This window comes from Astyanax mexicanus, chromosome 1 (genome assembly GCF_023375975.1).
Source record: "Astyanax mexicanus isolate ESR-SI-001 chromosome 1, AstMex3_surface, whole genome shotgun sequence".
NCBI classification, from domain to species: Eukaryota; Metazoa; Chordata; class Actinopteri; order Characiformes; family Acestrorhamphidae; genus Astyanax; species Astyanax mexicanus.
The window spans coordinates 38764353-38787382 of record NC_064408.1 but is presented as its reverse complement, the minus strand read 5'-3'; the positions used below and the strand labels follow the sequence as shown (position 1 = coordinate 38787382).

The 23030-nt window shown below is 41.8% G+C and overlaps 1 protein-coding gene across 1 annotated transcript; it reads left to right on the top strand.

Annotated features, from left to right (window-relative positions):
- The first annotated feature begins 2133 nt into the window (after positions 1-2133).
- On the top strand, positions 2134-21880 carry dse (dermatan sulfate epimerase). The gene is made up of 6 exons (XM_022667177.2): positions 2134-2428; positions 11120-11579; positions 15233-15486; positions 18149-18388; positions 18864-19071; positions 19644-21880. Exons 2-6 carry the CDS (start codon positions 11155-11157, stop codon positions 21373-21375), a joined length of 2859 nt encoding a protein of 952 aa, XP_022522898.2. The 5' UTR covers positions 2134-2428; positions 11120-11154; the 3' UTR covers positions 21376-21880.
- Positions 21881-23030: the final 1150 nt, after the last annotated feature.

Sequence of the window (23030 nt, the reverse complement as noted above, 5' to 3'; positions counted from 1 at the left end):
AATGAACATATACAAAAAAAGGTCATGAGGCTAAACTGTGAAATCCAGCTCTGTAAATTCACCCCAGAACTAGAGTTGGGAACTGTGTAAACTGTTTTAATTAATTAACTGTTAACTGGTAGGTTGGGCTGCACACACAATGTAATGAACACTTAAGCTTTCTTATATAAATAACTGGTCCCATTTCAATGTTGCATTCCATTTGAATGTGGATGTTGGAATTTCCTAGTCCAAGTAAGAAAATTTCAAATGGAACGTCTCTGCTAGTCAGATTTCCTATCTGGAAAGTCGCGAGAGCCTCGCCAACCACTAGTAGTAAAAGCAGCAGTATGATACAGTTTATTTAGACTTCTATCTATTTGTGTCTCTAATAAACAGTTGTACACACTGTCCAGCTAATATCCAGAGATATTTTCATAGTGTTTGTATGTGCAAAATACTGTACTTATACTGCATTGTTATCAACTGCTAACAATGATAAACCTAGGACACTGAAAGAGAGAGGAATGCTTCAACTCAGGCATAATATCATCCCCAGCTTCAACAACTGAGGTAAATAGAATGCAGCATTTAGGTATAACAGACTCACTAAACACTATTATTTTTATTCTGTGCTTCGACACCCCATACGCAAGACTATCAGAGATTACTCAACAGCTCCACAGGGTTTGGTGAGAGTGTGTGGTGGTTTAGGTATGCAGTTAGGACCATGCTGATTTGTGGGATACAAGGTTATATTATATATTATTAGCTTGTTATATTAGTCTTGCAGCAGCAGTGCTAATTGGTGGTGTATTCATGTTAATTACTTATAGCTACATTAGCTTTGAAGCTCTAGTGCTAATTGGAACGGTAGACTTATTTATATTATTTATATCTTGATAGCTTTATTTTTTGGAGTATAAGTTTTTATTTATTTATAAATTAGGTTAGCTTGTAGCTCTGGAAATAATTAGTGGAGTATTAGCTTTTATGTAGTGTTAGCTACATTAGCCGTGTAGCTTTTTGCTAATTTTGGAGGGGGTTAAGCATTTATTTATTTTTAGTTACATTAGCTTTGTAGCTCCAGTGATACATGGTGAAGTATAAGCTTTTATTTAGTGTTAGCTACATTAGCCTTGTAGCTTCTGTGCTACTTGGTGGGTTGAGCATTTATTTATTGTTAGTTAGTTACATTAGCTTTCTAGCTCCAGTGATAACTGGCTAGGTATCTTATAAGTTTCTTGTTATAAGTTTCTTGTTAGCTAAATTAGCCTTGTGGCAGTGGTGCTAGTAATTGGGGGTTAAGCATCCCTTTTTAGCTTCATAAAGAGTGTTGTAGTTTTAGTGCCAATCTGTGTGGTAAAAGTTTCTATTATTTTTTAGCTACATTAGCCTTAAAACTCTGCAGGGTTCATACAATGATGAAAAACCTGGAAAATGTCATGGAATTTTGTAAATAGCAATTTACAGGCCTGGATAAATTTTGGAAAATAAAAATACCCAGAACATTTTGGAAAAGTCAGTGAAATTTTGTGTGAAAATAAATGAAATTTTGTTTGAAAATAAATGTGTTCCATTTATCGATGGAGACTATCTATTTTGAGCTTACAAATATGTCAGCTCAGAGTTAATTTAGTAATTAACACAATGGGGCTCTCAGGATCTGACACACATTTTATTATTGAAGATTGTGTGTGAACATGTTATCTGATTCATTTTAGACCTACTATAATCAATTTTAATTATAGTTTCAGTTGATTTTTGGTTTTATTGTGCATGTCTGCACTGATGTTTTAAAAATCGTACAGTCATGAAAAAACCTTGAAGGCATGGAAAAGTCATGAAAAAATCATGGACATTTAATGGTTGAAATGTGTATGAACCCTGAGTGTAAAACCTAGGAAGCAAAATTCAGGCAGTGAAGATGTTTTAGCTGATATTTGGGTGGGGGGCTGGGGGGAATTTGCCAGATTACTGCTGATCTGTTCAGGTGACCATTTTAATTTGATTAATTTTCTTCTGTAGGTGAGGAGTCACTTCACAGTGGTCAGATTCCACAGGGCAGTAATGAAGGGAATGAAGGGAAGTCTGTTTAATGCCCCCAAAAAACACCACCCCCACTCCCACTACCCCCGCCCCTCCCCCCAGGTTCCTGTGTGTTCAGTCTGCTGCTGAAAGTCTCGAACTGAAAGTGCAGGAAGTTTCCAGTCTCCAGAAGAGAACCTGAGTGAGAGCAGCTTCATTACCGGACTCCTGCTGCTGTCAGATTCAAGGAGACTTTCACCCTCACTTTCTCTCTCTTTTCTTTCTCTCTTTCCTTTTCCTCCTTTCTCCTCTTCCTCCTCCTCCTCTTCCCTCTTTTCCTCCTCTCTCTCTCCCGCCTCTCGCAGCTTTTAGGGGAAACTTGTGGTTTTATCTTCTGTCCAGCTGGTCTGATCCTCACCAGGTAAGACTGATCAACACATACAGCTTCATATCTGCTCTAAGAAACAAGTTCAACTTAGATCTGAAGTGTGTATCTGTCTGTCTCTCTGTGTTTTGGGGAAAATGGGGGTTATTATGGTTTGCGTCAGATCACAGCAGCTCATTTTTTCTTGGAAATCTTCTAGAAGTTTAAAGCTCCAGTGTAACCTCAATTCCCATAACCATAATGTAGCCTTTACAATTGTATATACTCTGACTGTAACCATAATCTAACATTGGATTACTATGGATATACTGTAATTTAGTAGAACTACAGTCTAACTGTAAACTTTACTCTTATTTAATCTAATGATGATGCTGTTTTAACCTTATCTTTTACTTTGTCTTAACACTAACTTCAGTACTCTGAGTTCTCTGTAGGATACTGTCTCTCACTCTCACTCACTGTCTCTTTCTTTCTCTGCTGTAACAGCAGTCAGTCGGCTGCTGCTCTCCCCTCATCTGGTTTTCTTTAAGAGTCTAAATGAATCAGGTCTCCAAAAATGTGTGTGTGTGTGCGCGCTCAGCCTCGAAGGGGTTTATGTGAGCTTTACCTCCTTAAGCCTCCACTGTTGGCCCATGTGTGCCTTCAGGAGGAATGTAGAGGTCAAAGGTCAGGGGGTTTCTCCTTCCTCCTGGTGCAGAAGAATGTGAGGACTGTAAAAGTTAGTGTTCAGGCGGAGTGGCGCGTGGAGGACGCCATTACACACTTTCCAAATTAACTACTGCTGAGGCCTTAGTGTGTACAGTTCTGTACTGTTTACCCGCTCACACACACACCAGCCTGTTTACTGCAAACTAAACGGTTAAAGAGCCGGGTGTAAAATTTGGCATGACAGTGAAAGTTCATGTGCACTGATTTTAAAACATTAGCATTGATTAATGGCAGTGTTTTAAAAGTTCAGTGAAGTGAGTGTGTGTATTCTCTTAAAAGCCAGAATCATAAAAAGCTCACAAAACCGCCCGCTAAATAGCTAAATAGTTCCTCTAGTTGAACCAAAGTAAGCAAAACAATTTGTGCACAGTACTATAGGGTTAGAGGGGTGCAAAAGAGTACAGTAAAGGAAGTAGAATTTGGGTAGAAGTACATTTGGTAGGCAAGGAATGAGGAAGGACAACACTGTGTGGTACAAAACAAATATTATGTTACAAATGTGTAATAAATACAGCATGAGCCTTAGGAGTGGGGTATGAATACTATAAAGGATTAGCAATTGGGTGTGAGTACAGTAAAGGAAGTGTGAATGGCATAGAAGTACACTAAGTGGAGAAGGTGTGGTGTAGTACACTACAAGGAAGAGGAGTGAGGTAGAAGTACAGTACAGTATTGGGAGTAGATATGAGGTTAGTAGCAGAAGTAGCAGTACAAAGTTGTGTAAATGTGAGGTAGGAGTATGGTGATGGATGTTAATATGAAAAGGAATATTAGAAAGAAAATAATGAGAATAGGAATGAAATTGCAATACAATAATATGAGTAGAAATGAGGTAAAAGTACAGTAAAGGGAGAAGATGTAACATAGGAGTACAGTAATGGAATAGAGTATCAATACAGTACAGGGAATAAAAATGAGATATAAGTACACTAAAGGGAATACAAATGGTGTAGGAATACAGTAAGATGATTATAAATTAGGTAAGAATGCAATATGGTTAGTAGATATAAGGTAGGAGTACAGTAAGGGGAGTAGGTATAAGGTTGAAGTACAGTGTGGTTTGTAGAAATGAGGTAAGAGTACAGTAAGGGAAGTAGATATAAGATAAGAGTACAGTATGGTTTGTAGAAATGAGGTAAGAGTACAGTAGGGTTTGTAGAAATGAGGTAAGAGTACAGTATGGTTAGTAGTAATGAGGTAAGAGTATAGTATGGTTAGTAGATATGAGGTAAGAGTACAGTATGGTTAGTAAATATGAGGTAGGTGTACAGTAAGGGGAGTAGATATGAGGTGAGAGTACAATATGGTTTGTAGAAATAAGGTAAGAGTACAGTATGGTTATTAGATATGAGGTAGGTGTACATTAAGGGGAGTAGATATGAGGAAGAGTAGAGTATGGTTAGTATATATGAGGTAAGAGTACAGTGTGGTTTATAGAAATGAAGTAAGAGTACAGGATGGTTAGTAAATATGAGGTAGGTGTACATTAAGGGGAGTAGATATGAGGAAGAGTACAGTATGGTTAGTAGAAATGAGGTAAGAGTACAGTATGGTTAGTAGATATGAGGTAGGTGTACAGTAAGGGGAGTAGATATAAGGAAGAGTAGAGTATGGTTAGTAGATATGAGGTAGGAGTACAGTATGGTTTGTAGATATGAGGTAAGAGTACAGTATGGTTAGTAGATATGAGGTAGGAGTACAGTATGGTTAGTAGATATGAGGTAGGAGTACAGTAAGGGGAGTAGATATGGGGTAGGAGTACAGTAACAGAAGTAAAAATGAGGTAAGAGTACAGTATGGTTTGTAGAAATGAGGTAAGAGTACAGTATGGTTAGTAGATATGAGGTAGGAGTACAGTATGGTTTGTAGAAATGAGGAAAGAGTACAGTATGGTTAGTAGATATGAGGTAGGAGTACAGTATGGTTAGTAGATATGAGGTAGGAGTACAGTATGGTTAGTAGATATGAGGTAGGAGTACAGTAAGGTTAGTAGATATAAGATAAGAGTACAGTATGGTTAGTAGATATGAGGTAGGAGTACAGTATGGGGAGTAGATATGGGGTAGGAGTACAGTAACAGAAGTAAAAATGAGGTAAGAGTACAGTAAGGGGAGTAGATATGAGGTAAGTACAATTAGGACAGTAGTAGGAGTACAGTCAGGTGGGTGGGAATGGAGTACAACAGTAAGGGGATTAGAAGTAAAGTAGAAGTAAAAGTGGAGTATTTGTACATTACGGTGAGTAGGAGCCTAGTATGAATAGTAGAAGAGGGGAAAGAATATAATGAGGGGGTAGGAGCACAGAAAAGGGGGTAGGAGTAGAGTAGCAGATAAAGAATTTTAGTTCTCTGTAGTTTAGTTTATTTACATTATCTCTCTCTCTCTCTCTCTCTCTCTCTTAGTTACACTCATACTCTCTCTCTCACACACACACACACACACACACACACACACACACACACACACACTCACTGCTCCAGGGTGTTGGTGTTCAGTGTGTGCACGTTGTCTGAGTCACTGTTGTGAAATGCAGTGTGTTTAGTCATCTGAGTAAAGTGTGTGTGTAGCACTAATGGAGCTCTAAACTGCAGCTGGGTCAGATTACTTAGAGCATTCAGGACTTTTATGCTGAAGAGTCGTCTGCAGTGTCAGGGCCGAGGAACGCAGTTTCACAGAAGTTTATCCACTTTGACTCAGATACAGTTGAACTCTTACAGGACAGAACATGTCCAAACAATGTTTCCACACTCAAGGGCGGCTGATGTGGCAGAAATACTACATTTTTGTGGGGGCATCTCTCTAAGGTGGGGGCTTTTAGTCACATGATTAGAAGAATTTTGCCAGATGGACAATCAGAGCAGAGCAGTAGGCTTTTTCAGGCCTTCAGTTTAGGTCCACGCTGTAGTAAATGATGACAGAATTTAACATTTGAACAAAGACTGAGCTAGAAATTATTTTAACGTATGAAAAAAACAGGACTGTAGTTTTATAAAATAAGGAATATTTAAAAGCAATAAGTCTTCTCTGACCTGCGATTAATCACTCCTTTATATCTGAACACAGTAGTGAATTCTAAGCTGTGCTCTCTTAGGTCTCATACCACAATATTTACCTATGGACACTGAACCAGTGACAAACTTATTTCAGTTGTGTGTGGCCCTGAGTGATGCTGCAAATGATGCTTTGTGTGTCATGAGTAAAACCATGGCTGTTAGTATGACCATAAGTGAAACTTGAAAAGTGTGGCTGCGAATGTGGCCCTGAGTGTGGTTGTGAATGACACTCTGAGTGATGCTGTATATGTGGCCTTGGGTGGTTTGGAGTGACTATGAGTGTGGCTGTGAGTGTGGCCCCCAATGACACTGTCAGTGTGGCACTGAATGATGCTGTGAATATGGTTGCGAGTGTTTTTGTGAGTGTGGTTACAAGTGACACCCTGAGTGAACATGGACATGTGTGTGGCTGTAACTGTGTTTGTGATTGACATGCTGAGGGACACTCCGAGGGATGCATAACTGAATGTCAGAGTGACGGGAAGAAAAAAAGGTTTGCGGTAACATGGCTGACCAAAAGTAACCCACTGTGACCATTATCTTAATTCAGTGTTTGCAAAAAATAATGAAAAGAAATAGTCAAAACAATTAAAGAAGGAACGCTCGACCGTCTATGTATTTGGATTTTCAGCCAATATACCACAAAAGATCCCATGGTGCTGTATGTGTCACAGACCCTTTAAAAGGTGTGTAAAGTTCCTTACAGCACTCTGTCCTTCACTTTAATTCATGAAGTCCCTAAGTGACGCATCCTGAACATCCTGAGAGCATCACAGTACAGTGACCCTATTTATAGAATGTAGGAGTGCTGGATTAGTTCTGGTGATAAAACTAACTTATTATAAAAAGTGTATTATTTGCTTTTACAGCTCTGCTCCAATCATTTAAATGCTTATACAAATGTTTTATGTTCCAAAGAAATATTTCTGACTTGATTTCTAGAACATAATATAAATAATAGGAATTTTTGTTGTCATGATTTAACTTTTTTAAAAATAAAATATTTACAATCATGTGCCCACGATAAGAAAATATAAATAATGTATTGATATCATTGTTCAGAAATGAGTCTGAGCTCTCATGGGATATGCGATTGGCTGATATATCTCTAATTAGTCGATTCTGAGATCCAATCCAATGATAACAGCAAGTTGGTAATTACAACAGTGCTGAGTGGCTTTTGGGGCTGCAGCATTGGGGAGGCAAGAAAATAAAAGAGAACTCATTAAGAAAAGAGATTGCAGAGTTTGGACCCCACTTACCGCATAACACCTTTTTACCAGAGCAGCTTTTAACACATACTGTGAGTAACAGAGCTTACAAACACCACTAACCTCACAAACTGCAGATGTTTAAAATAATGAAGTGTTTAGTGTTTTTTTACAGCACATTACAGCCCCATCCCCCTCTCCCATGTTCTTGCAGTTTTGCTGTCTTAGGAAAATAAAACCATAATTATAAAAAATCTGTTTTTTTTATATTCAAAGGTGGCTTCGAACATTAATCTACACACATATCTCTTTTTAAAACCGTTTATTTGGGAAAGTAAATAAAACCAAAATATTTTTTATTATTATCTGTAACACCTTAGCCCATGTCTGTCTTGTGTTTCTCCCCCTAGCCCCACCCTGTCATTAGTTATTTGTAACCCCGCCCCCTCTTGATTGATCCTCAGGTGTTTCCAGTTTCCTGTTCCCTCCATGTGTATATAAGCCCCTTTGTTTCAAGCCTTCTTTGTCTAGTATTTTGTTAGTTCGTTTGCTGTCTGTGATCAGGTTTGTGTGATTCCTTGCTGCGTGTCTGTCAAGTTGGTTTTGTTTCTAGAGTTACCGGTAGTGATGGGCAGATGAAGCCTCATTGGGTGTATGGCACATTTCCCAAACTGTATCGACACTGTGTTGAAACTGTGTTGCTGTATCACTTAATGGCGACATCTGCTGGACTAAGAAAGTCATTGCAAGCAACTGCGCGAAGAAATGCATCGGTCACGTGGTTTTCCTTAAAATGATACGCGGTCTGACACAGGGGTTCGCCTTGTTTGCTCGGTGCATGCGCTGAAGTTTCAGTGTCGTCAGACCCATCGCTACCAAACGATACAGGAAGTGTATCGGTCACGTGGTTTTCCTTAACATGATACGCGCACCGACACGGGGTTTCGCCTTGACAGCTCGGCGCATGTGTCGAGGTTTCAGGGTCGTCAGACCCATCACTAGTTACCGGTTTCTTAGTTTTGATTATACTTTTATCTCATCTTTGTTATTTTAGTTATTTCAGTCTTGTATTTTTGTCTTGCGTTTACCCGTGTTTGTTTTCTGTTTATATTCAGTGTAACTTTGGTTTATTTTGTTTGTTTGTTAGTTTGTTTTAGTTTGTTTATTTATTAAAATAATTATTATGCACTTACGTCCATCCCCTCACTTTTGTAACATAAGACTAGACCATAATATGGACGTAGCAGAATACCTTAGCAGAGGTGGGGTGGATTGGGAGTACGAGTACTGGACTTTTGTTAGAAACAGATTACTTGAAGATCTGCACCGTACATCCCTTGTGCGTGGTCAGTCCTCCCCGGTTCCAGCAGTACCCAATGCCCCAGCCTCTGCTCCAGCGCCTGCTCAAGCTTCACCCGCTGCCTCTGATTCTGCGCTGACCACTGCACCCGCCGCGCCTGCTCAAGCTGCTCCCGCCGGGCCTGCTCAAGCTATGCCCACCGCTCCTGTTCCTGTGTCTGCAGTGCCTGCCGCCCATGTGGTACCCACTGCTTCAGCTCCAGTGCCAGCGGTGCCCGCCGCTCCTGTGTCTGCAGTGCCTGCCGCCCATGTGGTACCCACTGCTTCAGCTCCAGTGCCAGCGGTGCCCGCCGCTCCTGTGTCTGCAGTGCCTGCCACCCACGTGGTACCCACTGCTGCAGCTCCAGTGCCATCGGTGCCCGTCGCTCCTGCTCCTGTGTCTGCAGTGCCTGCCGCCCACGTGGTACCCACTGCTTTAGCTCCAGTGCCAGCGGTGCCTGCCGCTCCTGTGTCTGCAGTGCCTGCCGCCCTTGTGGTACCCGCTGCTTCAGCTCCAGTGCCAGCGGTGCCCGCCACTCCTGCGGCAGCAGTGCCTGCCGCCCACGTTGTACCCACTGCTTCAGCTCCAGTGCCAGCGGTGCCCGCCGCTCCTGCTCCTGTGACTGCAGTGCCTGCCGCCCACGTGGTACCCACTGCCTCTGACCCTGTGCCTGCGGCTCTGACCGCCTCTGACCCTGTGTCCGCGGCTCCGGCCGCCTCTGACCCTGTGCCCACGGCTCCGGCCGCCTCTGACCCTGTGCCCGCGGCTCCGGCCGCCTCTGACCCTGTGCTTGGGCTCCGGCCGCCTCTGACCCTGTGCCCGCGGCTCCGGCCGCCTCTGACCCTGTGCCCGCGGCTCCGGCCGCCTCTGACCCTGTGCCCGCGGCTCCGGCCGCCTCTGACCCTGTGCCCGCGGCTCCGGCCGCCTCTGACCCTGTGCCCGCGGCTCCGGCCGCCTCTGACCCTGTGCGCGCTCCCAGAACTAAGCACACCCCCAGGTTGTGTGCTCCCAGACCTGCTCCAAGGTCTCCTGCTCCAGCCCCTCGAACTCTGCCCAGGCTGGCCCCTAAGACTTTGAACCTCACCAGTCCTGGGCTCCAGTCTATGTGTGTATTTGTACCTGTGTCTATCCCTGTATTAGTTCCTGTTTCCCTCTGTGTCCCTGTATCTGTTTCAGTTTGTGTTTCAGTTCCTGTTCCCATTACTGTGTTCGTGTCCATCCCTGTCAATGTTTTTGTCCCAGTTCCCCTGTCCAGTCTTGTCCAGTCCTCGTTCCCGTCCACTACCCCATCTGCATTCCTGTCTAGTGTTAAGCCCCATGTCCAGTCCCAGTTCCCGGCCACTGTCCAGTCTGTGTTTCAACCCCCTGTTCAGTCTCCATCCCTGTCTAGTGTCCAACCCTCTGTCCAGCCTCAGCCCCCTGTCCAGTCGTTTGTCCAGCCTCAGCCCCCTGTCCAGTCGTTTGTCCAGCCGCAGCCCCCTGTCCAGTCATTTGTCCAGCCGCAGCCCACTTTTGTAACATAAGACTAGACCATAATATGGTATCGTTATTTAATAACACAACAGCAGTGTATTTAATGTAAATATACACCTGTCTGTGACTCTTAGAAACTTGAACTAAAAAAGGCTTTAAATGTATTTTTAAAAATGTTTGGATTGATTTTCTTTTACTCTGAATGCAGCTTGATGCCGCCACATTTAAGGTGGATTAGAAACCTCACTTAACCAAGAGTCAAGAGGCTTTTGTTGTCATTACATCTGAGTAGAGGTACACAGTGTAACGAAATTATGTTCCCCTGGAACCATGGTGCAACATGTAACAACCATACAGTAGACAAACATAAAGTTAGAGAATGTAACGGTAGTGCAACATAAAAACTATAACACTAAAATAAATACAGCAGACGAGACAGTTTAACAGACGGGACAGTGCAGTACAGATACGGTATAATAAAATGTGCCATGAATTTACTAAAAATGAGACATTGTTTAACTACTCTAGCAGGCTGTAGTAAAAACTGAGTGAGAGAAAAAAATAGAACTTTTCACTAACATTTCAGCACTATGGCTTGATTTAGAACTTCTTGTCAAGCAGCCACACTTAAGGTGGAAGGAAAACCTGTTGTTTGACTACTCTAGCATACTCTTGGAACACTGAGTGTGAGGAAAAATTTGATTAACACTAACTTACTATGAACTTGTAGCGAGTATGGCTCCATCATGCATTTGCTTTAGAAGCTCGTGCAGTGATGATGTGCTATGCAGTTACTGTACTTTCTGGAGCGGTCAGACCGAATGCATTGCAAAAGTTAGGCTATCTGTTATCATCACCCAGATTGAGAAATTGATTTCTGTAGTTCACTGTTACTGCTCTTTATATTATAAATTGGTAACTTTCTCCTTGTCTCTCTTTCTCAGCGAGGAGCAGGGTGGGATGTGTCTCTGATGCTGCGATGAGTTCATATACTCGTGGAGCTCCTACAGTCTTCTTCATAAACTCAGTGTGTTTGCTGCTGAGGGTGGGGTCGGTCAGGGCCAGTTCTGACCCAGGAGGATCTGTCCCTTTTTTGGGGGGGAACTATGATGGCCACCCCATGCTGTATTTCGGACGTGAGGACGTGGAGAGCCTGCAGGGGGCAGCGATGAGTTCACACCGACTGCTGGCCCAGAGGATCCGTGAGGCCGCGGAGGAAATGCTGGAGCGGCCAGAGGACTTTTTGCCACCCTGGAGCCCCGCCCAGTTTAGTGCCCGGTGGAACGAAATCTACGGAAACAACCTGGGCCTGCTGGCCATGTTCTGCCTGCTGTACCCGCATCGTGCGGGAGCGCTCCAGATGGCTCGCGAGTACATGGAGAGGATGGCAGCCCAGCCAGACTGGTAGGACCATTATCACTACTGTAATCAGTTCTCTATTAATTCCTTACTCCTATTGTCATTTCATTTAAACATTTTTATAGCACCCCCTGTGCTTCCTATAGAGAATTGCAGTCTGTCAAAAAAAGCAAAGAGCATTAAAGAGAGCACCCTGTGCTTGTAGTAGTATATACAGCTCTGGAAAAAATGGAGAGGGACTACTTCAGTTTCTGAATCCGTGTATCTGATTTAGCTATTTACAGGTGTATGTTTGAGTAAAATGAAAATTGTTGTTTTATTCTATAAACTACAGACAACACTTAAAATATTTAAAGCAATTATTTGCAGAGAATGAGAAATTACTGAAATAGAAAAAAGGTACCGAGCTTTCAGACCTCAAATAGTGCAAAGAAAACAAGTTTATATTCATAACGTTTTAAGAGTTCAGAAATCATTTGGTGCAATAACCCTGGTTTTAATCACAGTTTTTTTGCATCTCGGTATGTTCTCCTCCACAAGTCTCACACACTGCTTTTGGATACCTTTATGCCACTACTGGTGCAAATATTCAAGCAGTTCAGCTTCCTCTTGATTATATTCCAGAGGTTTTCAATTTGGAAAAATCAAAGAAACTCATCATTTTGAAGTGGTCTCATATTCTTTTAATTTCTATGCCATTTCTATCCTATTTTCTCCCCAATTTACAAGGCTAATTACCCAACCCACTTATTAGGACTAGCACATGTCTCCTCCGACTCATGTGAATTCAGCCACCGCCCTTTTTTCAAGCTGCTGTAGCATTGCTGAGTAGCATCACAGCGCTCTTGGAGAAAAACGCAGCGACTCGGTTCCCATACATCAGCTCACAGATGCCTTGTGCTGATCAACATCACCTGAGTGATGGGGTGAAAGAGTGCCATCTACCCACCCAGAGAGAGCAAGGCCAGTTGTGCTCTCTCAGAGCTCTGGCAGCTGATGGCAAGCTACATGAACGGGATTCAAACCAGTGATCTACCGATAATAGTGGCATTGCTTAGCCCGCTGGACCACTCGGAGCCTGTTGTAGTAGTATATTACAGTCTGTCAGAATGAACATAAAGAACATATCGTTGCTGTTCAGTGAAAAACAAGTGTCTGTATTTTTGTTGATTTTTAGTTAACTATATAATTTGAACACACAAACTGTCCCTTACACTGTCAACATTTCTTTGTCAAATTCCACTTTTTTTTTTTACATTGACTTCTACCGAAAGTTAAAAAGGTTTTATCTTTCTCCTGTAAAGTTGCTGTTGTTGTAGACGTTTTTCATTGGGAAGCGATTTTCAAGTACAGGTCTACAGAGGCAGGACAGTGCAGTATTAGGAATGTAGAGCTCTTCTTATGAAGTTGTTAATTTAAATTGTTTATTTTTTTACTTCCTCAGCCAACGCTAAAAGTGCTTTTTTGACATTTTTGGAGAAATAATTTTGATTGCCCAAAATTTAGTGTATCTCTACTAAAACACTTTTTCTCAGAATCAGCACTGCTGGTTAATCACTACATGCTGTGAGTGTGTGTCGCATGCAAGAAGGCTAAAATTGTCAGACACAATTCCACATTCACTTTGAGTCACATCAGCATTTTTTGTTACATTTCTGGAAAATAAATGATGAGAGCTTGACTTCCTGTTCATTAACCTCTCCCTCTCTTTCACACACGCATACACACTCGTACACGCGCACAGGAAGGAGAATAAAAGGATCTAAACATATCTGATTCGGTGAAGTGAGAACAGCTGGACACTAAAGTACTTTGCATACTTTTGAGCGTAGCACATTGCCAAAAGAACATTCATGAGCTTACAGACTCGCATGTTTTTGCAGTTTTGTTCTGCATGTCACGTACAGTCCGCAAATGAAGGCAATGCTGTAACATTTTTGTCTCTGTCCTATAGTAAAAACAAAGCTGTACACAATAGTGTGATCTTATTGGCACCAACATCTTGATTCCAACCGTTGACACTTTTTTTTTTTATTTTACAAATTGAATCTCTCCTGAGTTTCTCAGATTGCTAGACTAAATGTCTTTTGTAATCTTGCAGAGATGAATTATGCAGGTAATGATATTCCCGTACCTGCTCTGAAAAATGCTTCTTAAAATTGCCTATGTTTGTTTGATGGCTACTTATTTTTTACCAAGGTTTACCAGGTTTCTATTTCTGCCATTCCATCTGAGTACATGTACATGAATTTATGTTTCTCCAGGACCAAGGTTCAACATTGAACAAATGATACAATAGAGGCGACAAAGTGCAAACATGCAAATTGTGCAAACACAGAACTAGAACACCTGAATAATACAATAAATACAGCAGACATTGCACAGTTTAGCAGACAGGTCAGTGCAGCGCGAACACTTTAGAATCTTAGTGTGCATGGTGAGGATAAGGTACAGATATATGTAACATGACATAGTTATATGAAGTGTCAGCTTAATGGTCTCATTTTATTGGTTTTCAGTCATTTTAAAATGTCTAGTTGTGGTCTTTTGTATGAATAAATGTCATGTGCTCTGGTGTTTCTACTTAGCCCTGTTTTAGATCACAGAATTAGTGGTCTCTGAAGAAAGACGGGATTTGGCTCTTGCTCATGAATATTCATACATGCAAACATATGATTGGCTGATTGGCTAAGAGCACTGCAGCAGAGAACGCAACCTGTAAATTTTACAGCTCTAAAAGTCAAAGGACGAAATATTTTCAGAGACACAGCCTTAGTTATAAAGATAAAGCACCGAGTGCTAGGTAAATTTAACCCTTAAACTTCGCTTAACGTCTGACTCTTAGCATCGCTCAGAAAGAAATGTTCTCGATGCCCACCACAGCACCACTCTCCCCGTGGCCAAGCACCTCGTACGTGTGTGTGTGTGTGTGTGTGTTGAGTAGTCTGATTGCCTGAGGGCTGAAGCTGTTGCTGAGTCGGGCAGTTAAGGCGTGGCTGCTCTGGTATGAAAGGAGTCATGTGTGGGTTTATCTGAGATGCTGGTGGCTGTGCGGATGCAGTGTGTTGTGTAAATGTCGGTAATGGAGGGAGAGATTAACTTCTTGGCTGTCCCCACTATCCGCTGTAGGGTCTAGCCATCTAAGATGTTACAGTTTTCAAACTAGATGGTAATGCTGGTGCTCAATATGCTCTGTACAGTCCCTCTGTAGAACATGGTGAGGATGGGAGGTGGGAGATGTGATATGTATACAGCTCTGGAAAAAAATAAGAGACCACCTAAAAATTATGAGTTTCTTTGATTTTACCAAATTGAAAACCTCTGGAATATAATCAAGAGGAAGATGGATGATCACAAGCCATCAAACCAAGCTGAACTGCTTGAATTGTTTCCAACAGGAGTGGAATAAATTTACCAAAAGCTGCATGTAAGACTGGTGGAGGAGAACATGCTAAGATGCATTAAACTATTGTTAAAAGCCAGGGTTATTCCACCAAATATTGATTTCTGAAACTTTATAGATAAAATCCGAAAAAAGAAAAGATTACTTTTTATCCAATCACAACAATGGGATCTAAAGACAGGGTACAACACTGCTATGTAGACACTCTTACTCTCTCTCTCACCATCTGATTTCTCTTACAAACCTAATATTAACAAACACTCACTGAAACTGTGTGTGTATGTTTGTGTTGCAGGTTGGTGAAGGACGCTCCGTGGGATGAGGTACCGATGGCTCACTCACTGGTGGGCTTCGCTACAGCGTATGATTTCCTGTTTGAGTATCTGAGCCACTCTCAGCAGGAGCGCTTTCTTCAGGTGATCGGGAACGCCTCACGTTACATGTATGAGAAATCTTACCACCGTGGGTGGGGCTTCCAGTACCTCCACAACCACCAGCCCACCAACTGCGTCGCCCTGCTGACAGGCTGTCTAGTGCTCATGAACCAAGGTCAGTTTCACACCCAGGCCAGCACTATTCACAATGTACTATACAAAAAATTGAATTGAACTGTACTACATTTTAATAGACTAGACTATACTGTACTACACGTTAGTACTACACTGGGCTTTGATCCAGTAATTTTGACTGTACTGCACTACACTAAACTATATTGAATGGAACTGTAATACATTTAAATTGACTAGACTGTACTGTACTGTACTACAGGGGTTGGACAATGAAACTGAAACACCTGTTATTTTAGTGTGGGAGGTTTTATGGCTAAATTGGAGCAGCCTGGTGGCCGATCTTCATTAATTGCGCATTGCACCAGTAAGAGCAGGGTGTGAAGGTTCAATTAGCAGGGTAAGAGCACAGTTTTGCTCAAAATATTGCAATGCACACAACATTATGGGTGACCAGAGGTACCAGAGTTCAAAAGAGGACAAATTGTTGGTGCACGTCGTACAGGTGCATCTGTGATCAAGACAGCAAGTCTTTGTGATGTATCAAGAGCCACAGTATCCAGGGTAAAGTCAGCATATCACCAAGAAGGACCCACCACATCCAACAGAATTAACTGTGGACTCAAGAGGAAGCTGTCTGAAAGGGATGTTCAGATGCTAACCCAGATTGTATCTAAAAAACAATTCAATGTGCACCTCCACTCTCCTGTTTCCACAAGAACTGTCCGTCGGGACAATAAATTATTGTGGTCTAAAACCAGGTGTTTCAGTTTCACTGTCCAACCCCTATACACTTCAATGCTGGACTGGGCTGTACAACATTACACTATACTGAATTTAACTGTAGTACACTTTACTAGACTGGACTGTACTACTCTACAATAAACTGGGCTTTAATACATTACACTACATTAAATTAAATTGTAATACACTTCACTAGGCCAGACTGCATTACACTATATTAGACCAGGAGGTACTACACTACACTACACAATATTGAATTACCCTTTACTGGTTCTAGGTAGTTGAATAATGTTTTCACTTCAAATATTCACCTAAACTAATTCAATTACTTTGAAGTAACGTGTATATATACATTTTAACACATTCCATCTTTACAAATGATGATGGTATAATCCTGTATTAGTACATGACTGTAGCATTCAGCCAACAGTCACACTGTAAGGCCAGGCAAGTTCAGTTAATATCAATTGCAGGTAACTAGATAGGCTAAGGTAGCCCTGGAGAAAAGACACTACACAGTGATGATGAATAAGGGAAAAGGCACACAGTGCATTCAAAAGATGGTGCCAGGAGCCACAATCTTTGTAAGATTTGCTCATCAATTTGCACTGCCCTACTCATAACCACATCCATGAGAACCATTAAGTGAAGCATTCAAAACACAGCTTAGATTATTTGCCAATTTTGTGCTACACTACACTAGTGTGAAACACACTGTACTACACTAGGGGCATAATACACTACACTATACTAGGCTTGACTACACTGATATATGTTACACTACACTGCCCTGGACTATACGGGTTTACACTGCAGTGTACTCGTGTTTGTGTGTCTGTGAGTGTTTTCTGAGTGTATCTGTTTCTCTGTAGTGAAAGCTGTGACTGTTTTCAGATTGAGATCAGTTAGCTAGAACACACATAAACAACCACATGTGTGCATTGGGAGAGGGTGGGGTGCAGAACTCTCTTGCTCTCATCTGAATTATCGGAATTATCTGCTGTTGTGGGTATAGGCATTGGGGACATCTGGACGGAGATTTTCTCAGTTTGGAGTCACTGATTGTTTCTCTGCAGTCAGGGAGATTAAAGAGCTTCTGTTTGTTCAGGAGAACTCACTACAGCTGTGTCCATTAACAGGAAATGACCAGAACAGTGCTGAGTCAGCAGCACACACACATCTACACCCGGAGAGACACACACAAACCCAGACAAGTTACCATCACTCAGCCTAAATGATTCCTCAAACCTTAACCCCTAAACACCCACACCATAATCCATGTAGAAATAAACCCTAACTTCTAAACTCCAACACAGTAAACCCTATTAAACTGTAGAAACTAACCCTTAAACTCTCACATCATAAAACCTATAAACACTAAAGTGTTTTTTTAAGGTTTATATTTTTATTGGGTTCATGGTGTGGGTGTTTAGGAATTAGGGTTTATAGTTTTATAGTGGTTAGGGTTTTTAGGGTTTATGGGGTGGGAGTTTAGGGGTTAGGTATTTTAATTTTAATGGGGTTATGTATATTGTACTATAAAACTATAAGTTAAACTTCCACTCCATAAACCATATAAAAACTATAAACCCTAACCCCTAAACTCCCACATCATAAACACTATAAAAACTATAAACCCTAACCCCTAAACTCCCACTCCATAAACCCTATAAAACTATAAACCCTAACCCCTAAACTCTCACTCCATAAACCCTATAAAACCATTAACCCTAACTCCTATACTCTTACTCTATTCACCGTATTAGGGTTTTAGTTTTTATAGTGTTTAGGGGTTAGTATTTATAGTTTTTATAGGGTTTATGGAGTGGGAGTTTAGGAGTAATGGGTATTACACTTTAAACCCTACTTCCTAAATTAAACTCCCACACTATAAACCCTAACCACACCAACTCACAAAGTATACAGTATACTAACCTGCGTATGTTTGTGTGTGTGAACAGGCTACCTGCAGGAGGCGTACTTGTGGACGAAGCAGGTACTGTCCGTAATGGAGAAGTCCCTGGTCCTGCTGCAGAATGTGGTGGATGGTTCCCTGTATGAGGGCGTAGCGTACGGGTCGTACACCACACGATCACTCTTTCAGTACATCTTCCTGGTGCAGCGACATTTTGCCATCTCTCACTTTCAGCACCCCTGGCTGCTCCAGCATTTCAACTTCCTGTACCGGACACTGCTGCCGGGTATGACCTTCAGATACAAATCCTCTTACTATCCCCCATATACACACAAAACAGTCCATCAGGCAGGACATATGAATGTGTCTAATGAATAATTGAATCTTCTATCTCACGAATAAGCTCTAAAGCTATGTAGCTGACAAGTATAAAACACATATCCCACCATTTAGCACTGGAGCTACAAGACTAATAGATAGTAATTGACTAATTAATAACAAATAATGAAATCTTACATTGCACCAATAAACATTGTGCTAACTGCATGACTGAATCGTTGCACGCTTGTTCCAAATCATATGGAGTTGTCCAGTAATCTCAGCACATCCTCCTCTGGAAAAGCTAATGCAGTTCCAGTGCAGCCTAAGACAACAGTAATTTCCATCTATAATACCTGTATAATGAATAACCCTGGTTATCTCTAAATATGAGTAATGGTAGATGTCCTATCCAGGTTATGAATCAGATGTGTGTTTTGCAGGATTCCAGAGGACTGTGGCCATTGCCGATTCAAACTATAACTGGTTCTATGGGCCAGAGAGCCAGCTGGTGTTTCTGGATCGCTTTGTGATGAGGAACGGCAGTGGAAACTGGCTGGCCGAGAAAATTCGACAGAACCGTGTGCAGGAGGGTCCTGGGCAGCCGGGAAAAGGACAGAGATGGAGCACATTGCACACAGAGTTCATATGGTAACAACACAATACATACACAATACACAAACATCTTCTGTTTGGTAATTGAATATGTCAGAATGGTGGACTAATTGGTGGGTGGAGGAATGAATGAATGCGTGGTTAGATGGATGGGGTAGATGAAAGGATGGATTGGATTGGTGGCTCTAGTGGATGGATGTTGGGCATGAGGGACCGATAAATGGGATACTTGGGTTTAAAGGTCTAAGTCGGGGCCTAAGCTGTATACTACTCCAAAAGAGCCACATTGAGTAAGAATATGTTTGTTATAGTAATTTAAGTTAAAACCTCTGCCTTGACCTGTAGGATAGGCATGTGGGTCCTCGTGCATGTAATGCAGGATAATTGTTTGTATAATAACATGTACACATGGACAATTTTACCCAGATGCTGCAGGTCACAATCATTACAAGCCATTTCACTGTTCGCTGTGAGTGGTAAAAACTTTTCCATCCAAAAAAAGTAAAGAATGTAATGCATGATTGTATTTCCTTTTGCCTCTTGTTAGTTTTTAGCTTTATATTGCCTGAATATTCAATAGTGGGCCACTCTCTGTTTTTGACCCATAGGTTTGATCCGAGTCTGCGGTCCATTCCCCCTCCTGATTATGGGAAAGCTCACTTGCAGTATTTTGAGGATTGGGGGGTGGTGACCTACGGCAGTTCTCTTCCTGCAAAGAGAAACCACTCCTTCCTTTCCTTCAAGTCGGGTAAACTGGGAGGACGGGCCATCTTCGACATCGTCCATGAGAACAAGTATCGGGAGTGGGTCAGGGGCTGGAGAAACTTCAATGCAGGTCATGAACATCCCGACCAAAACTCTTTCACCTTCGCTCCAGGCGGCGTCCCATTTATCACGGAGGCGCTGTACGGCCCCAAGTTGACGTTTCTCAACAATGCCCTCATGTTCGGACCCTCAGGGAACAAGAATTGTTTAGCCCCATGGGAAGGGCAGGTGACCGAGGTGTGTGACTCTAAGTGGCTGAAGTATAAACATGGTCCAGCAGCAGACTGCCAGGGCCATGTGGAGGCAGCCATGGAGCAGCAAGGTATGGTATTTATCCGTGGCGAGGGAAAGTCGGCTTACAGCCCAGAGATAAAGGTCAGGAGCATCCAGAGAAACCTTCTTCTGCTCCAGCCTGAGCTGCTGCTGCTGGTGGACCATGTCCATCTGCAATCAGACAGTCCCATTCGCAGCTTTAGTGCATTTTTCCACAACACAGACACTCCCTTTCATCCTACAGCCATGGACACCGTCCAGGGAGCCTTCATTCAGCATGGCCAGGACTCTTACAAGATGTTTTGGCTGGACGATACAGGAGGCAGTGAGAAAGCAGCAATTGGTTATTGGAGTTATCCACGTGGTTATCCATATAATGGCTCTAACTATGTAAACGTGACCATGCCGCTGAGGTACCCCCACACTCGGGTGGCTTATATCTTCGTCGGGCCTGGAGTTGAGGTCCAGAGTTTTAGCTTGCGTGGGGATTCAGAGAGAATCGACATTCATCTGTCCACCAAAGATCACGCTTATACCATCCATTTACTTACAGGAGAGACACCCAGCAAGCCTCTGTTTGCTATGGTGATAGAGGACCAGAAGAGAAAGGTTGTGTTTGAAAGGGCAGCTTCAATACAGGAGCGCCCCCTGGTGGAGGTGGAAGAATATGTGAACACGGTGGAGGACAACCTCCAGCACGTCAAGCCAGTGTTTCAGCAGCTGGAGCGGCACATTCTTGCCAGAGTCTTGGACTCTGGAAACTTCCAGAAAACTGCAGAGCGTCTGCTAAGGTTCTCAGACAAGAAGAGAACTTCAGAGACAGTGAAGAGAATATTCGCTCTGTCCAAGAAGCAGAAAGGGAAGGGTGCTTTGAAAGCAGGCCTGGCAGAGAACCTGCCAGACATATTTACTCAGATGGAGGCAACTGAAAGAAGGCAGAGGCAGAGTGGAATGAAGAAAATTTACGAGGACGTTCCTGAGGAGGCTGACGGAGACTCTAGAGCATTTGTTGAATACAGCGACATGCGCAGGGTTCGAAAGGGAGGGTTTGTAAAAGGGCGCCGGTTTAATGAGGTGCGTGCCTCAGCCACTGTGGGAGGGTCACACTCATATGGCTCTGCCTACATCAGGGTCTTTCTCATCTTCAACATTCTAACCTTTTTCCTGCTACTGGCTGTGCTTCTGCTGCGGCTGCAGAAGGTCCAAACCCTCCACAACCAGCGCTGTGTGTACTACCTCCTGTTAGTGGACAGCTTCATTCTGTTGTGCCTCTACTCCTCCTGCTCTCAGAGTCAGTGCTGACAACATCACAGCTGCCAGATCCTTCATACAGCGCTGAAATCATCGAAATGGAATGATAAACAGATTAGCCAAGTCTTTCTGTTTCCTGTGGTAAGAAAGCTGCCAAACAAGCTAAAACTTAAGTCCCCCAGTATCAAAGATTGTATATAATATAAACCTGCGCTGTAGTGTTTGCCAGCTGTGGTCTCAGTCTGAGCTACCGTTACCGAATAAGTGTTTATAAAAGTTGATTCCAGTAGGAATTTACAGAAGTGTGAGATTTGAGGCCTAAAGCTTCTGTGGAGCTTCAGAATAATAAAGTGAGTGGATGATGTCTTGTAGCAGGCAGCCGAAGGCTTGCCACTAAACTTCAATGCAATCTGTGCACATTTAATGATGTCTTTCAAGCAAGATAATTGATGAAATGTACATATTATAAAGCAAGATTTATAAATTTATATATTTTTGGGGTGTTATTTTGTACTCTTTGTAATGAAATAAAGCAAATACAGACATATTTCCTGCATTTCTCTGTGCTGTTTGTTTTTCTTTTTTGTTCTGTTGTTCATAGAAGAGTCACTATGAAATAGTAAATCAGGATAAATCCAAAGAGAGCTCTATTTGGCACCACCAACCAGACAGTGCTGTTAAAGAAAGGAACAGTTTGACAAAAAAAAAAATACCATATCTGATTACTCATCCCAGATTCAGTTGATTAGCCCTGATATGTTTGGTAACTGATTTATACTTCTATAGTTTACAATGGAAGATGCTAGGCTAATGCTGCTAACAAACACTGGCCTTACTGTCAACAGTCTATCTTGTAAAAATGACGTTTCAAAATGTTGGGCTATGTGTGCTTTCAGTGTGCAGATATTTGTTTTAAAGCGCCTTGAGAATGAAATGAATCAGCAAAAGACTTGAAGTGCCAGCAGGGTTCTGAATAGAAATAAATAACTTATCTCTTTAATGTGCTACATGGGTCAAAAGTGACCTGGCTGGGATTTAATTTTCTATATGTTTGCAATAAATTAATTCAATCACTCATTAGTCAAGGTAATCCTCATTTAACTTGTTTTTGATCAAAATACATCCTTATTTCATTTTTACCTTTCTTACTTTTCGAATAAAAACTCTATTTATATCGCTACCCTTTTAATGCACAACATGGGTCATACATGACATGCATTCATTTTCTACACAAATTTAGGTATGGCTAATGTATGTATGGTATGAGTTTTCTTTAACACAAATCTTCATTTTTATTTTCCTTTTTTACTTCCTGAAGAAGCTTTTTGTATTCCTACATCAGGTTTTCACACATAGGTCAGACACGACTCTCAGTATTGTTTTAATTATTAATTACATTACTTTAAAAAATACTGCCAGTAGCAAAAGAGAAATGTAAATAATAATTGATTAGGTTTAGGTTAGCTAGTGTGAGTATATTACCTGTAAGAAAGTAATTATTATTAGCTGTTAACATGTTTTACAGTGAAAGACAGTTTAGTGAATGTTTTTATTAAGTATAAAGACAATATTTTATATATATATTTCTCAGTTGCCTCAGTTAGGGTCAGTGTTAATAATTTATTAATAATATAGAGACTGCTCGAAAATGGTCTCCATGGAAGAGTTCCAAGTCAAAAAACAATACTAAAACTGAATTTCGTTCA

Bases quoted from the DNA above. Each gene is read 5' to 3' on its own strand.
- dse (XM_022667177.2), top strand. From the start codon at position 11,155: ATGAGTTCATATACTCGTGGAGCTCCTACAGTCTTCTTCATAAACTCA. The intron at 11,580-15,232 runs GTAGGACCATTA...TTTGTGTTGCAG, and splicing joins ATGGCAGCCCAGCCAGACTG to GTTGGTGAAGGACGCTCCGT. The intron at 18,389-18,863 runs GTATGACCTTCA...TGTGTTTTGCAG, and splicing joins GTACCGGACACTGCTGCCGG to GATTCCAGAGGACTGTGGCC.